At 54.0% G+C, this 14841-nt stretch overlaps 1 protein-coding gene across 1 annotated transcript in view; it reads right to left on the reverse strand.

The window, feature by feature from the left end:
• Positions 1-14841, reverse strand: part of LOC111149007 (actin binding LIM protein family member 2) — a 133407-nt gene that overhangs the window by 75220 nt on the left and 43346 nt on the right. The window contains exons 4-5 of the mRNA XM_022505882.1: positions 7834-7949; positions 2066-2192 (exon numbers count right to left, since the gene is read on the reverse strand). Of these exons, the coding sequence (XP_022361590.1) occupies positions 2066-2192; positions 7834-7949 (243 nt within the window). The remainder of the gene's footprint in view (positions 1-2065; positions 2193-7833; positions 7950-14841) is intronic.

Below are 14841 nucleotides of genomic sequence, written 5' to 3' on the forward strand. Positions count from 1 at the left end.
CTCTGGACATTCTGTAGGACATAGGACAGGAAGGCTTCCTGGAGGAGGTGGCCTGTGGAGGAAGGGCAGTGGGGGTTTATAAGGCCCTGGGGCTGCGGTGGCTGCAGGGTAAGTCTCTGACCAGAGAGGAGGAAGCCCTTCCTTCCAGGAGAGGAAGAGATAAATTGAGCCCTCGGGATCTCCTTTCAAATGCCACTGACCTCAGGGCCCCTGTTATCCCCACCATGGGTGTGTGTGTGCCCCAAACCCAGAAGGCTCAAAGATAACATCTCCATAGCAACACCAACGCACCTCCCTGTCAATTCCAGGACCGCTCTGGAGGCTGCTGAGTGACAGGCAAGCCGTGTGGGTGAGCTACCTCAGTAGCGAGCACCCTGGGGGCTGGGCACGTTTATTTTATTTTATTTTAAAGTGCTCTGCCTCCTGGGGCTGCCTTCATGGGAATCACTCTCCTCCTTTCCTTCATTACGACAGAGAGGCCAGCACCTTCCCCCGCCTGATCCAGCCCGGACAGAGGCTCATCTTGGCTTGGGGACTCTAACTGAGAATGTTTTGTTTTGAGATGAGTATGGACTCACCCGGGGTTGTAGGACAGCAGACAGAGAGACCCCCCAATACCGTCACCCCGTTTCCCCCGTGAGTGGCCTCATGTACAGGGAGGGTACAAGAGCAGCCAGGAGATGGAGGGGGCACACCGGTGACCTGACTGGATGCCCAGTGACATGTACTCATGCTGTACTGTGTCTGTGTGTATGAGTGTGTGCATGTGTGGATGTGTGTGAATGTACACGTGTGCATGCATATGTGCATGCATGTGTACCTGTGTGTGGATGTGTGCATGCATGTGTGAATGTGTGTATGCACCCGTGTGTGCATATGTGCGTGTGCATGAATGTGTGTGCATGCATCTGTGGAGGCATATGTGTGCATGCGTGAATGTGTGTGCATTGATGTGTGTACACATGTGTGTGCATGCGTGAGCATGTGCATGCATCTGTGGATGTGTGTGCATGCATACACATGTGTGAATGTGTGTCCGCGCATGTGTGTGAACATGTGTGCATGGATATGTGCATGCGTGTGTGTGGATGTGTGTGCATGTGTGCATGTGTGTGTGAATGCGTGTGCATGTGCACTTTGTGCATGCATGTGAGATGAATGTGTACATGCGGGTGTGTGCATATGTGTGCATGGGCACGCACGTGTGTGAATGCATGTCTGCATGTCCGTGCATGTGTGTGCATGTGTATATGCACCCATGTGTGCATGTATGCATGTGTGTGAATGTGTACATGCATGTATGTGCATGTGTGTGCACACACACACAGGTTTCGTTCTGTGTGGTTCTATCACACTTCCAGTGCCTGGGCCAGTTCTGCTCCCTCAGGCATCGAGAACCTGTAGGCTCTCCCAAATGAGCTGCCCACAGAGGCCCCCAACTCACAGAAAGGACCCTGCTCTGCACCTTTCAGCTGTCCCCCTAACTCTGGGCCAGAGGGGCTTCCCTGACATAGTCCCCAATGCCAGGGGCTGAAATGCACCCCTTCCTGGCAAACCAGCTGCTTCTGCTCGGGGCTAAGATCTCCCAGAGGCTCCATCTGCACAGCTTTCGGATAAGATGTGCCCTCCAACCCATCACGGCATCCTGGCCACACGTCTGGGGTCCGGGGATATGGGGTCGGCCAGGAGCAGCAGCCAGATGGCCAGGCACTGCAGAAGTTGGAGCTGGGGCTGAGTTCTCCATCAGCTCTGTGACAGCTGCGGTGGCTCAGCCCTCTTCCCCTCACTCCCGCTGCTGGAGTCAGCTGGCCTCCACCATGCAAGCTACAGGTGACCCAGGGGCCTCATGAGGGTGACCCCTGGGGCCAGGCAAGGGGACGCATTTACAAAGGCAGAGAGCGGGGACGGTCTCTGTTTCGATCCACAGAATCGGAGCTGAAGTTTTTGCAGACCACACTGAGGAAGCCAGGCTGCTAGCAAAGATGCCAGGTAGGGGGACAAACACGTAGGGCCTGACAGGACAGGAGCAACCACAGGAGGGACGTGGGAGGAGCCCGCCACTCACTTGCTGATGTACTCTGCGTCCAACTGCTTCCCGCATGTCTCACACTTAAAACAGCCCAAATGCCAGTGTTTCTCCAAAGCCACCAGGGACTGGCCATTTTTTATTTCTGTGCCGCAGCCTCCACAACCTGAAAGAAAAAAAGAACAGGACACAGACATCATCACCATGGGCCAGAGGCGTGTGGGACCAGACCACTGGATCACCAGAGGCAAAAGTGTCTAGAGCCAACCTGTGGGAGGGGACAGAGGGGACAGACGGGACAGTCCAGCTGGGTGTGCTGGAAGAACCCTGCGACCTACCAGCCGGTGTGAACATGTAGAAAACCAATCACAAAGTTCACCCTTGCATGCATTGAGCGCTGACTGCATGCAGCCTGGGCTGGGAGCTGACAGAGGCCAGGATGGCCTGGGGCTGGGTGCCCACCCCCCACAGCAGGTGTGCCCTCGAACAATAGCGCACTGCAGGGTGGGGGCTGCTTGGAGGGGATGCAGCAGGTCTGGAGGGGGGGGCCCATCTGTCATCTTCGGTTGACAAGGAGAATGTGAACCTAAGTGACCTGGCCAACGTGCCGCCCCAAGGAGTTGTGCCCCCTGCCACTCCTTCCCCTGGGCGCTCCCCTGCCAGGATGCCCCTCCCAGGAAGCCCTACCGGCCCACCCGTCTGGACCTCCTTCCGTGGCCATCTGTGCCGCATCCCAGACACAGAAAGACCGCCTAGTCCCCCACCCGTGTTCCTGCTCCTAGTCAGCCCGAGTCCGAGCCAGGCCCCAGGAGGGCAGCCTCGGGGATTCCTCCCTTGGCAAACTGCCCTCAGGTGATGCGTGCTTCTCATCCCACGGTCCCCACCTGGGCTGGATCCCCACACCTCCTCTCTCCCTCCCAGTGTGCCCGTCCCTGCTCGATGGCTCCGGGGTCCCAGGGCCTCCGGGTCCTGATCTGGCCCAGCCTGCCTCCAGGCCTTCCAGCTGTGGGCGGCCACACCAGGCCCCCCAGCACTCTTTGGGTCACAGTGAGCCAAGCAGCTCTGTCCTCGGTGGGCCCCCGGTTCCTCGCGGGTGGGGTGGAGCGGTCCCATTAAATGACAAAAGCCAAAGACCACACTCACCACACCTGCACAAGGAGGTGCCTCCTGCCAGGACAGAAGGGGACGGGACGTGGGCAGGGTGCCTAGCAGGGGCTCCACAGATGCCCTTCGGACCCCTGCTCCTGCCCTTCTCCTCAGCAGACAGGGTATAATTGGCTTTAAGAAGAGAAAATATTTGATGCCCACAAAACTGTTGGTCAAGCTCTGGCTTTCCTAAGTTACCACACTGTTCAAATCCACGTGCAACACCTGACGCTTGGACCCGAGCTCCGAGATCCAGGGCCACGAGGGACAAGAGCGGCTTGTTCATCTGGGGACCCTGGGGGCCCAGCATGGGCTGGCAGCTCAACCTTGCCGAGTGGACACACTCGTGAATGAGTGAATGAATGAATGGGGACCAAGAGAATGTCCTCCCCACTCAAGCTCAGGAGGCATTCAAACCCCATCCCCAGCCCTCTCCCTCCCTCAATCCTCCAGCAGCACAGGGACAATGCAACGCGCAACTCACACCTCGCAACGTGCCCGTTGTGGATTTGAGCAGTCTGGCTTTGAGCGCAGGCTTGCTCTATAAGCTCCAGGTCACTGCCTCGAAACCGAAACCGAGGATGACTGTGCTCCCCAGAGGACCCTTGGAAATGTCTGGAGACACTTTGGATGGCCACAGCTGGAGGGGGCAAACTCCAGGCACCTGGAGGCTGAGGCCAGAGATGCTGCTCACTGTCCTCCAGAGGAAGGGACAGTCCCACGGCGAGAATCATATGGGCCCAGTCAGCAGCGCCCAAGTGGAGAAACCCAGCTCGGAGCCTTAGCGTGCTTCTCCGGAAACGCATAGAGCAAAGGAGCACGCCACCCCGCATCACGCCTGGGGTGGCGGGGCGGCAGGGTGAGCAGCAGTTAGAAATGTGGCCCTTGGAGCCAGGATGCCCTCCCCATCTGTGTGACCATGGGCAAGTCATGCAAGTCTCTGTGCTCAGCACAGTGGGGATGCATTTTATGGGGGTAGTGAAGATCTAGGCTCACACACTTGTTACGCGGCTGAGGACAGCTAACAGCTCTAGGCCCACGGGGGTGTCTGACAACCAACTCCATGCACACAGGGCCGAATGCTGGGACTCGTGCTACTGTTGTCACGATGGGAAGACAACGATGGCCCGATGTCCCGCGGTCACCATCTGAGGATGCCTCTGACAGCACACTCTGCCTCCTGCCCCAGGGGAGGGCCCAGAGGCTCTAGGTCAGCGTGCCAGCTGCGGCTGCAGGGGGACACGGACCGGACACCGACCTCAGCCCTTCACTCATCCCGGCGACCTCAGGAAGAGTCTCAGAACCGCAAGCCCTGACCTCTGAGATAGAGCAACACGCTTGAAGGACCATTGTCATGGAAACAGCAATCCTCACTTTCCAAACACAACTGGAGCTCAGTGTGGCTTTGCAGGGCTTTGCAAATGACAGCACAGGATCTGGTGACGAGTCATCAGCAGAGGGGATGTCCTCGAGGGAGTGTGTCCCCACTGCTGAGGGCAGAGGTTGCCGGGAAGGCCGCCCACTCACCCACACACCCTAGACTAGCTCATCACGGCAACGGCAATGAGCCCCAGCTGTGAACTGAGAGGGTCAGGCCCACTGTCGCTCCTGCCCTCCAGGTCAAACCGGGTCGGGAAGCAGGAAGGGCTCCGAGTTGAATCCGAGCTTGACTTCAGAAGGCATGGAGCCCACTGAGGTCTAAAACGTGCAAATGCTGACATGTTATGAGCGGGACCTGTCATTTCTCTGAAAGCCCCAAACAGTGGAAAAGTGGGAGCAGCTGCTGGGAGAGAGAAAGCGCGTTCAAGTGCACCCCACGCACAGGGGCTTGGAGCTAAACTGGCGACACCCACCCCTGACTGCTGCTCGAGGGCGTGAGGTGCATGGCTGGAAGGCGGCCAGGAGTGGGTGTTGGCTGCTGGAGGCTGCAGCACTCCACAAGGCAGGTGCACCCCAATAGCAGTCATGGTACCCCACAAGGCATATAGCTCAGCCTCGCTGCCCCGTCTCCCAGGCAGGAGTGGGCCAGCCAGGGGGTTGGGAAGCCTCTCTTAGGGAAGAAGATGCAGAAGCTCCAAGGGCCACAGACTAGATGGTCTCAAAGGGAAGGGCTGTGGACCCTCGGCCTCGTCCCACTTCCTCCTGACTCTGGAGGGGCCTCCAGGGGCCCCAGCTCCAGTATGACCCCAGCTCTGGGTGTGAATCCATCAATGCCCTGGTTGGGCTGAGCCCCAGCCGGTGAAGCACGGACCCAGGGTGGGTGCAGAACGGGGGGCCAAGCCCAAGAACAGGCCCCAGGGCCCCTTGGCTCAGACAAAGCTGCTCCCCACTCTGGTCCCCCAAGGCCTCACCGCCTGCCCACCCTGCCCCAGACCCTTGCCCCCACATAATTCTGATCCCGTGCCCAGTCCCAAGGCCCAGAGAGGGGACACAGCTTGCCCAGGGCAAGCAGGGGTGAGTGGGAGGGTTTGCCTGGGGCAGCCGGGCCCACAGCTGTCCCTGACATTACGGTGCCAGGCCCTTGGGAGGGCTGCCCTGTGGCAGTGAGACCAGCAACCTGTTCAGAGCTGGAGCCCGGAGGAAGAGAAGCAATAAGCCCTCCTGGGGAGGAGACCCTCCTCCAGTGGGGGAGGCGGCCCAGGGCAGCCGCTCTTGTGCAAGCCTCAGAAGGAGGGGTGTGCTTCTCCAGGGATGGAATGGCATGGGCGTCCAATGCCAAGTGCTTATCCTGTTTCTAAGCAACAGACTCAGGGCCAGAGAGCAGAAGAGGGACTCCGAGGGATGCTCAGAGCCCAGGACTCCAGCTGGACTCCTACCACTATAGCTGCCCCGGGGAAAGGCAGGTTTCACCCTTTCACCCCACTGCGGGGGGCCACAGCACCTCCCCCAGCCCCGCAACCTGCAGGCAAACCACACTGCTCAGGCTCCTCCCGGCACCCCTCACTCAACAGCCCTCTATGGCTCCTCGCTGCCTCTGGGACATGCTTGGGACTCTTGGCCTGGGTCTGCCCTCTGGTTTCCATCTCTCCTGTTTCCTTCTGTTCCCTGTCCCCATGCAGCAGCCCCCCTTGTCCACTCACAAGGGTCTGAGGGTGGCCCACGGCACCTCCCATTTTCTCCCTGTTCTATAGAGCCTTCTCTTCAACGCCCACCAACCTGAACCCTTGTGTCAAGTTTCAGAAACAAGGCCACCTCCTTCGAAAGCATCTGTCACAGCAGGGTGAGCTCCCAGGCTTCAGAGTCTGAAGGCCTTGGCTCAAGCCTCAGGGGCACCATTCCCCAGCTGGGTGCCTGGCACTCACCCGCCTCCCCACCAGACTCCGGGCACTTCTGCACCTGTAGAAGGAGAGGAGGCTTCCTGCATAGCACGGCTGCTCTGGGCACAAAAGGAAGCAGGAACTCGGAAGATTTTGCAAACATCCACGCAAGAACCAAGAGCTGGTGATGAATGTTTAACACTTTCTAGGCACAAAGGAGGTGCTAAGCTGAAGAGTCTCACTGAACTGGAAGAGGGGACAGGTCACATTATTAGACCATCTGAGGGTCAGGGGAGCATTTGTTCTCTGGAAAGGTAAATTTGATATTTTAAAGTAAATTTACATTTGGAAAGGGCAGAGCCTTTTAAAACTCTCACCAAATTCTCATTGAGTCCGGGTTTGGGCATATTTCCCTTTTTACTCTGGCTGCCAGGGAGCTCTGAACAAACTGTTTGAACTAATCTCGCCCCCTTTTTCAATTTTGCTTATTCGAGTTTTTTTATTACTATTTCAGATTTCATTATAACAGTATCAATTGTGAAGCAAATTCTCAGAAGTTCAGGCAATCCTGTCCTCCACAAGAAAGTTTTGAACGGAGGACTCTCCGAGCAAGCCCCAAATCCACAGCCTCACCAGCCGGAACTGCTGTTCGCTGGCCTCTCCAGGGGATGAAGGCTTCGCCTCCTTTCACTACTACCAGACCCCTAGGTCAGCCCTGAGCTTCTGGAAGCCAGCAGGGGCAATCTCCTTTGTTGAGAGGCACTCGAGCCCAGCACTGGGGCGCCACTGTGACCACGGCATACAGGGCGGGCGCTGAAACTCCCTTCCTGTCCGGGGAGCATGGCAGCAGCAGGCCTTGGAGCACTGGGCCCCTTTTCCTTCCCCACATCCCCCATCTGGCCCAGAAGAGCCGTGGAAGCCATGGAAGGCGGCTCCTGCCTGCCCCACATTGTTCTCGCACTGCCCTGCACCCTCAAGGACACTCCAGCTCACATTTGTTCTGTGACAGTCTGCTACTGCTTCCAACAAGCATCTATTGAATACCCATGGCATACAAACCTGGGCCTTGCTCCTGGGGCATGGAGCAGTAAACCCAGGAACTCTCGACCTCAGGCGCCCAGAGTTCAGTGTTCTCCCAATGACTCCCCCAAAGGGTTTCTGAAGGGTCTAGAATTACCTGTGGAGCTGAACGTGTGTGTGTGCAGGGGAGAACCAGAGGAAGCCAGGAGGCTTCCTGGAGGAGGCAGGCTGGAGGGCACAGACTCCCAGAGAATTCTGTCCCTGGTTCCCTCCCTGTGTCTGTCTGTCAACAGTCACCGTTCACTCCCACTGCTTCTGCTTCGGGTCCAGGTGGTCAGGTCCCTCCCACTTTCCCTTCACCCCAACCCCTCTGCACCCACTTACTCCAGAGGCCCTGGGACAGGTGCACGCTGCTGCCTGCTGTCTTGGGCAGGGAGCACTTCTGACACATGCATTCCTTCCCGTTGAAGGTCACTCGATCCCCCGGCGGAAAGGGCAACCTGAAACAAGAGAGCACGTGACCAGCCAGGATTGCCTCCTGCTCTTCTCCTGGGTGGGGGCGGGGGGGCAAGACTCCCCCCCATATAGCACCACCTGCCCGGGGCCTCATGGAGACAGCACCTCAGGCTGAGGACACAGGACCTCCCCACCAGGCACCCCTGCGTTCCTGCCGTGTGAGCCCCGGCTCATACCCAATGCCCTAGCTTTGGTTGGTCCTCTTCTGTACAAACAGGCAGGATGGCGGGGCCCTGGGTGAGGAAGAGCGAGGGCCAGCCTGGTGCTTGGCACATGGCAACGGACCAGGCAGCCTCAACCACCCCCTCCTCCATTCACCCCTGCCTCCTCTGACCACCCAGGATGCTTTGTTCACATCAGTTCATCAACAATGGCACCTGCCTGCATTTATTGAGCACCTACTGTGTGCCAGGTGCCACGAATTACAGTAGCTACCCCACATGCGTGCCTCATGTAATAACTCCAGGACATTTGTCCAAGCTGAAATTTCCTTCATTTTTTTCTCTGCAGGTGAGAAAACTGAAGTTCAGAGAGGGTAGTTAACTTTTCCAAGGACAGACAACTGATGCATGTCAGAACCAGAGTCAAACCTAGACCTGTTCAGGCTCCAAAGCCCCCTGATTTATGTACCCACTTGGACCTCGAAGAAGTCAGTGCCTTGTACAAGCAGGCCTCGTAGACACAAAGGTATCACATATTCTCTCCCTTCTATTTAAGTTCAGCATTTTGCTTATCATGAATGTTTTTGCATTAATTTTTAATTTTTTAAATATCACATTAAAATATCATGTACCTTGATTGCTGATTTTTTTGGGCATCGCTGAAATCCCACATCCAGACTGAGTCCCAGCCCTGGTGCAGGCTGGGTAGAGGCAGCAGAGAGCCACCTTGCATCCCTGCACCAAGAACGTCCCCCCCTGGTTCCTGAGAGGTGGCTGCTCTCCAGCAAGGGAGGGACAGGCCACCTGTAGGCAGGGCTGGAAGATCGATTTCGGTGTCCTGCCCGTGTCCATCCTGGCCACCTGCTGCCACTGAGTTCCCGGCTGCCCTGGGGCCACTTTCCTTCCCCAGCAGAGCCTGGCCAGAGAAGAGCTCTGGGGCAGTAGCCTGCAAGATTCTCTGCACCAGGACATGCCCTTTGCTCGGGTTAAACCTTCGGGTCTGCCCTCTGCCTTCTCGGGGCTGGACAATTCTGTGGAGCATCTGGGTGCTCAGTAGGTACTTGCTAATGAGTGAATGAGTGAGTGAGTGAGTGAATGACTGAAGGCCTCTAGGGGGCCTGACTCAGAGCCCCCTCCTGCCTGGCCTTCCCATGCAGCCTGCTCAGTCACACCAGCCCCAGGCCAGTCCCAAGCCGGCAGTGTTCATCCCCGCAACAGAGCCTGCCCTAGCCCTTGCCTTGCATGGCTGGTGTTCATCCAGCAGGTGTGTTCTGGGGCCCCAGGGGCCAGTTCCTGGTCTTGTGGACCCAGGACACGTACAGGATGAGCTGATCCCCCTCCCCAGGCTTGGGAGACGATCCCGAGGACCTGGCTCCTCAGGGCCCAGAGCCTTTGCAGCTGTTGTCACCTGCCATCAACATTGTGCCCTGCTGCTCTCTCCTAGAGTGCAGCTGCTGGCTGGGTAGTGCCGGGTGTTGGGTGTTGGGCTAGACTGAGCATGTGCTCTGATAGGGTCTCTGGCTGTGTAACCAAGAGTAAGTTCCTTACCCTGTCTGAGTCCTGTTTCTCACCTGTAAAGTGGGACTTAAAATAACTATCTCGTGGGGTTGTTATTCAATCCTCCCACTCTCCTTACCTCCCTTCATCCATCTATCCTTCCATCCACACATCCATGTATCATCCATCTATCCATCCATCCATCCATCCATCCATCCATCCATCCATCCTTCCATATCCATCTATCCATCTGTCCATTTCCCTTCCATCCATCCATCCATCCATCCATCCATCCATTGGACAAACTGCATTGAAAGCTCTAGCATACTGCCTGGGGCCAGGTGGGGCTGAATAAATGATAGCTATTATTTTATTAGTTCAACTTTATTGAAATACACTTTGACAAATGCACCCATTCATGTTATCAACACCACGGTCATGATATGGGACATTCTGTCCACTGCAAAAAGTCCCCTGTGACTCTATAGTCACCCCCACCACCACCCATGGCCCCAGACGACCATCATGGGCATTCTGCTGCTGTGGATTGGAAATGTCTTTCCTAGAATTGCAACTGCAGGCACATGGAATCACACAGTACATAGGCTTCAATGTCTGGTTCAGCGCCCTGCTCCTGATATTCACTCCCGTGGCTGTGTACATCCGTAGCTTGTCCCTTGTCATTGTGGAGTGGTGCTCCACTGGCCAGATGAGGGACAACATGATTCCATTCATTGCTGAAAGGCATCTGGGTTCTTTCCAGTTTGGGGCTGTTACAAATAAAACTGATAAGAACATTTGGTGACAAGTCTGTCCGTGGACATGTGCTTCCACTTCTCTTGGGTACATACCTAGGAGTGGAATCACTGGGTCACAGGCTAACTCTCTGTTTATAACAAACTGCCAAACTGATTTCCAGACAGGTTGTACCACTTTGCAGTCACCCTGGCAATAGATGAGCATTCCTTCAGCTTCATATCTTCGTCAACGCCCACCTTTTTAGCTTTAGCCATTCTGGTGGCTAGATGATGGTGTTCCACCATTTTAATCTACTCTGTTGCGTGTGCTTATGGTTATTTGCATTGATTCTTCTGTGGAGTGTCTGTTAAACTCTTCTGCCCATTTTTAATAAGGTTTTTGTTTATCTTCTTATTGATGACTTACAGAAATCCTTTATATATTTTGGATGTCAGTCCCTCATCAGACATATTTTATCTACCAGTTGATGGCTTGCTTCTGTACTTTACCAACATCTTTTGACATCATTTTTCTTCTTCTAACTCTACTGTCACTTAGGTGTGCTGGCAACAAGTTCTCTTAGCTTTTATGTGTCTACAGAAGTCTTTATTTTGCCTTCATCTTTTTTTTACAGGGCAGACACATTTATTCATGTTATTTTAATCACATACATCTTGGAGATACTTCAGTTTCAGTTCCAGACCACTGCAATAAAGCAAATATTGCAATAAGGCAAGTCAATTGTATCTTCTGATTTCCCAGTGCAGAGAAAAGTGATGTTTACATTGTAGTCTATTAAAGGTGAAATAGCAATAAGTCTAAAAACAAAAGTACAGACTTTAATAAAAAGTACTTTATTGTGAAAAAATACACTAGCCATCATCTGAACTTTCAGCAAGTCATAATCACTGATCACAGACCAGCATGAAAAATATAATCATACAAAAGTTTGGCATTTTGTGAGAGTTACCAAGAGATGACACAGCGACATGAAGTGAGCAAATACTGTCAGAAAATGGCACTGACACACTCGATGCAAGGTGGCCATGAACCTTCAGCTGGTAAAAAATGCAGTATCCGCAAAGTTCAATGTGCCTGTACATAACGTTCATACCATTCAGTGTGTGTGATTCAACAGTTTCTAGTGTATTCAGACTCACACATGTGTCTCCATGATCAGTTTGAGGACTTTTTCATCATTCTAACAAAGCAACTCCGTACTCTTTAGTGGTCTTGACTTCATTTATTGAAAGTCTTTCTTTTTCCCCCTTCCTTCCTTAATTCCTTTCTCTCTCTCTTTCTCTTTCTCTCTCTCTCTCTCTCTTTCTTTCTTTCTTTTCCATGGTATGGAAATTGTGTGATTTTTTTTTTCCTTATAACTCTTTAAAGATGCTATTCCATTGTCTCCTGGGGGTGCATAGTTTAGATAAAAAGTCTGCAGTCATTCTTTCATTCCACTTTATATCATGTGGGTCTTTTCTCTTCCGTGTTAGATTTCTTCTTCTTATTTTTCAAAAATTTGGTTATGATGGACTTAGTATGTTTCTGTCATGTTTTTTCTGCTTGGGGTTTATCAAGATTCCTGGATCCATGCATGGGCTTATAGTTTTCAAGATTGGAAAATTTTCAACCATTATCTCTTCAATTATTTGGTCTTACCCCACCTCCAAGGTTTCCCCCTCTCAGCCCAGACAGGCAGAAAGATTCTTTATACACAGATCCCTGAATCTTTCTTCACGTGTTCCAGTCTTTTCTGTCTCTTTGCTTTAGTCTGTATAGTTTCTGTTCTTATGTCTTCAGGTTCACCAAGCCTTTCCTCCTCAATACCTAATCTATTGCTAATTCCTTTGAAGGGATCTGTCATCTCAGAAATTGCCTTTTTCATTTTCAGAATTTCCACTTGGCTTCTTTTTATTCCTTCCATATGACTTCTCTTACATCACATTCTCCTTTAAATACCTAAGCATATTTTCAATACTGTTTCAAAGCCACCATCTGCTGGTTTCACATCCTTCTCATTTCTGGATCCCACAGCTATTGGGTTTTTTCTTCTGCTTTGGGTCTCAATGCCCAGCTTCTATGGCTAGTAAGACCTGAGTGGACGTTGGGTGCTGCCAATGCTATGTTGCTCAGGGCTGGATTTCCCGTCTTCCTATGAAGAGTGGTGGAAGGCAGTTAGCCTGTTTGCAGATCAGTGCAAACCTTTGGGGGTTTATTCTGTCCTTCATTTCAGTAGGTGCTTGTAGCCTTTGCTCTTGGGCTATTTTACTCCCACTAATAATGCACAACTTAGCATCCCCACTGCATACCTGGGTCACATCTTGAATGTCTCCCAGCCCTGGGAACCATTCAGCTTACAGCAATCTGGCCATTCTTTGTCCACCTTGTGAAATGTACTCTATGCCTACATGGCTTTGTGTTCAGTGATGTCTCAAAGGTGCCCCTATGTTGCTTTCTGCACTTGCTCTGTGTGGCTCCCTCCCCCTGGCACACAGCCCCTGCTGCTCTTATCACTGCCTCCTGACCCAGCCTCCTGGTAGTGCCACTCCAGGAACTGTCACCAGGCAAAAAGCTGGGTGGTTGCAGGGTCCATTGTCTTTGTGGTCCTGCTCTTTGTCCCACGCGGACTGTGCCCCAATGCCCCCAAACAATTAATTCATGTAGAGTATTGCAATTGTGTACAGAGGGTGTAAGTCTGGCCCAGTTACTCCAGTGTGACAGAGCTCTCTGTTGTTATTTTAAAAATGGAAGATTATCCAGAAGTGATCTTTCAAACTTATTCTGATTATGTCCCCTTGTCTCTAAGCTGTGTGCACAGCAATCAAACATTGGATTTTCCTTGTGGGAACTCTGAGACCCACACATGCTGCAACAGCACAGTGACTCTCATTAGAGATAGTTCCTGTCATTGTTCCCTCCTCTCTGCATCCCTCTGATGAAAACATCCACTTCTACCCAGCACACAAGCCCTAACCACAAACAACAGCTTTGGCAACAACACTCAAAAAGTCCCCCTTGAAACTGGGTGTGGTGAGATTGAGAAAACAGAGCAGAAGATAAACTCGGGGTTCTTTTTACTCTTTGCATCTTCAACATAGAACTTCTTCCTGGGAGCAGTGTGTCTAGGGCAGGGAGTGGGGTGCAGGAGGTTTGCTCACATGGGAAAGCTGCTTCTGGGCTCTCTCCTAAGTCCCCAGAGGTGCAGGGTGGAGCAGGGAGCTGGCTGAGGCCCTGCTGGGAGGGTCAGGCTCTTTCTAACTGCAGCAACCCTCCACCTCCTCCCTGCTTTGGGCCTTTCTCATGGATTCTAGGGGGCAGTAGGGAGGAGAGACAAAGAGAGGGGAGGTAGGGACCCCAGGGCAGAGGTCGTGGCAGGACCCCAAGTAGGCACACTTTAAGACCTGCATAGGGGTGGTGGCTGGGAAGATTCTAAAAAGAGAGGGACCCTTCCCCAAATCTGGAAGATACCCATGCTTAGGGGCCATGCACCCAGTGGGTGGGTGAGGGGCCACCCACAGATCAAGGACCTGGGAGCAGCTGAGGGGTGGTGGTGGGTGGGCAAGGATCGGGTGAAGTGTGGACCCCACAGGCACCAATGTGAGAGAAGAAACACATGGAGGATGCTGGGAGGAGAGGAGCTCAGCAAGGGGGCCAAGGAGACTGGGGAGGGAGCTCCTTCCCAGAAGTCCAAGGAGGCCCCACATTGGCAGCCTCCGAACCTGCCTCTGTGCCACCACCACCACCACCCCCAGGAAGGAGGGCCTGGTCCTTCCCTTCAGGCAAAGGGCGGAGGCCTGCATGTTCTGGGGTTGGACAAAGGTATGTCTTGGTGTATAGCCGTCCTGTGTCCACCTGCCACCCTGGAGTTGTGCCCTGCCTCCCCTCCCAGCTGTGGCCCAGCAGGAGGGAGGAGAGATGGAAGGAGGGAAGGAGGGAAGGAAGGAGGAAGATGGAGTGAGGAGGGAGGAGGCAGGAGGATGGGGGGAGGAGGGGGAGGAGAAGGGAGAGAGGAGGCAGAAGAACAGAGGGAGGAGAAGGGAGGGAGGAGAATGGAGAGGGGGGGAAGGAGGGAAAATGGAGGGAGAGAAGGAGAGAGGAGGCAGGAGGACAGAGGGAGGAGAATGGAGGGAGGGAGGGAAGGAGGGAAAAGGAAGGGAGAGAAGGAGAGAGGAGGCAGGAGGACAGAGGGAGGGAAGGAGGAGGAGGGAGGAGGGAAAGGGGATGAGAATGGAGGGAGGGAGGAGGATGGAGAAAGGAGAGAAGGAGGGAGAAGGACAGAGGGAGGAGGGAGGAGGGAGAGGGGAACAGGAGGGAAGGAAGGAGGGAGGAGGGTGAGGGAAGGTGGTTGGAGGGAGGGAGGAGGACAAAGAACGGAGGGAGGAGAGAGGAGGGAAGGGGAGAGGAGGGAGGAGGACAGAGGGAGGAGGGAAGGAGGGAGGTGGATGGAGGAGGCAGGAGGGAGAGGGGAGGAGGAGTGGCG

This window comes from Enhydra lutris, unplaced genomic scaffold (genome assembly GCF_002288905.1).
Source record: "Enhydra lutris kenyoni isolate GAN:26980312 unplaced genomic scaffold, ASM228890v2 scaffoldscaffold21, whole genome shotgun sequence".
Lineage (NCBI taxonomy): Eukaryota > Metazoa > Chordata > Mammalia > Carnivora > Mustelidae > Enhydra > Enhydra lutris.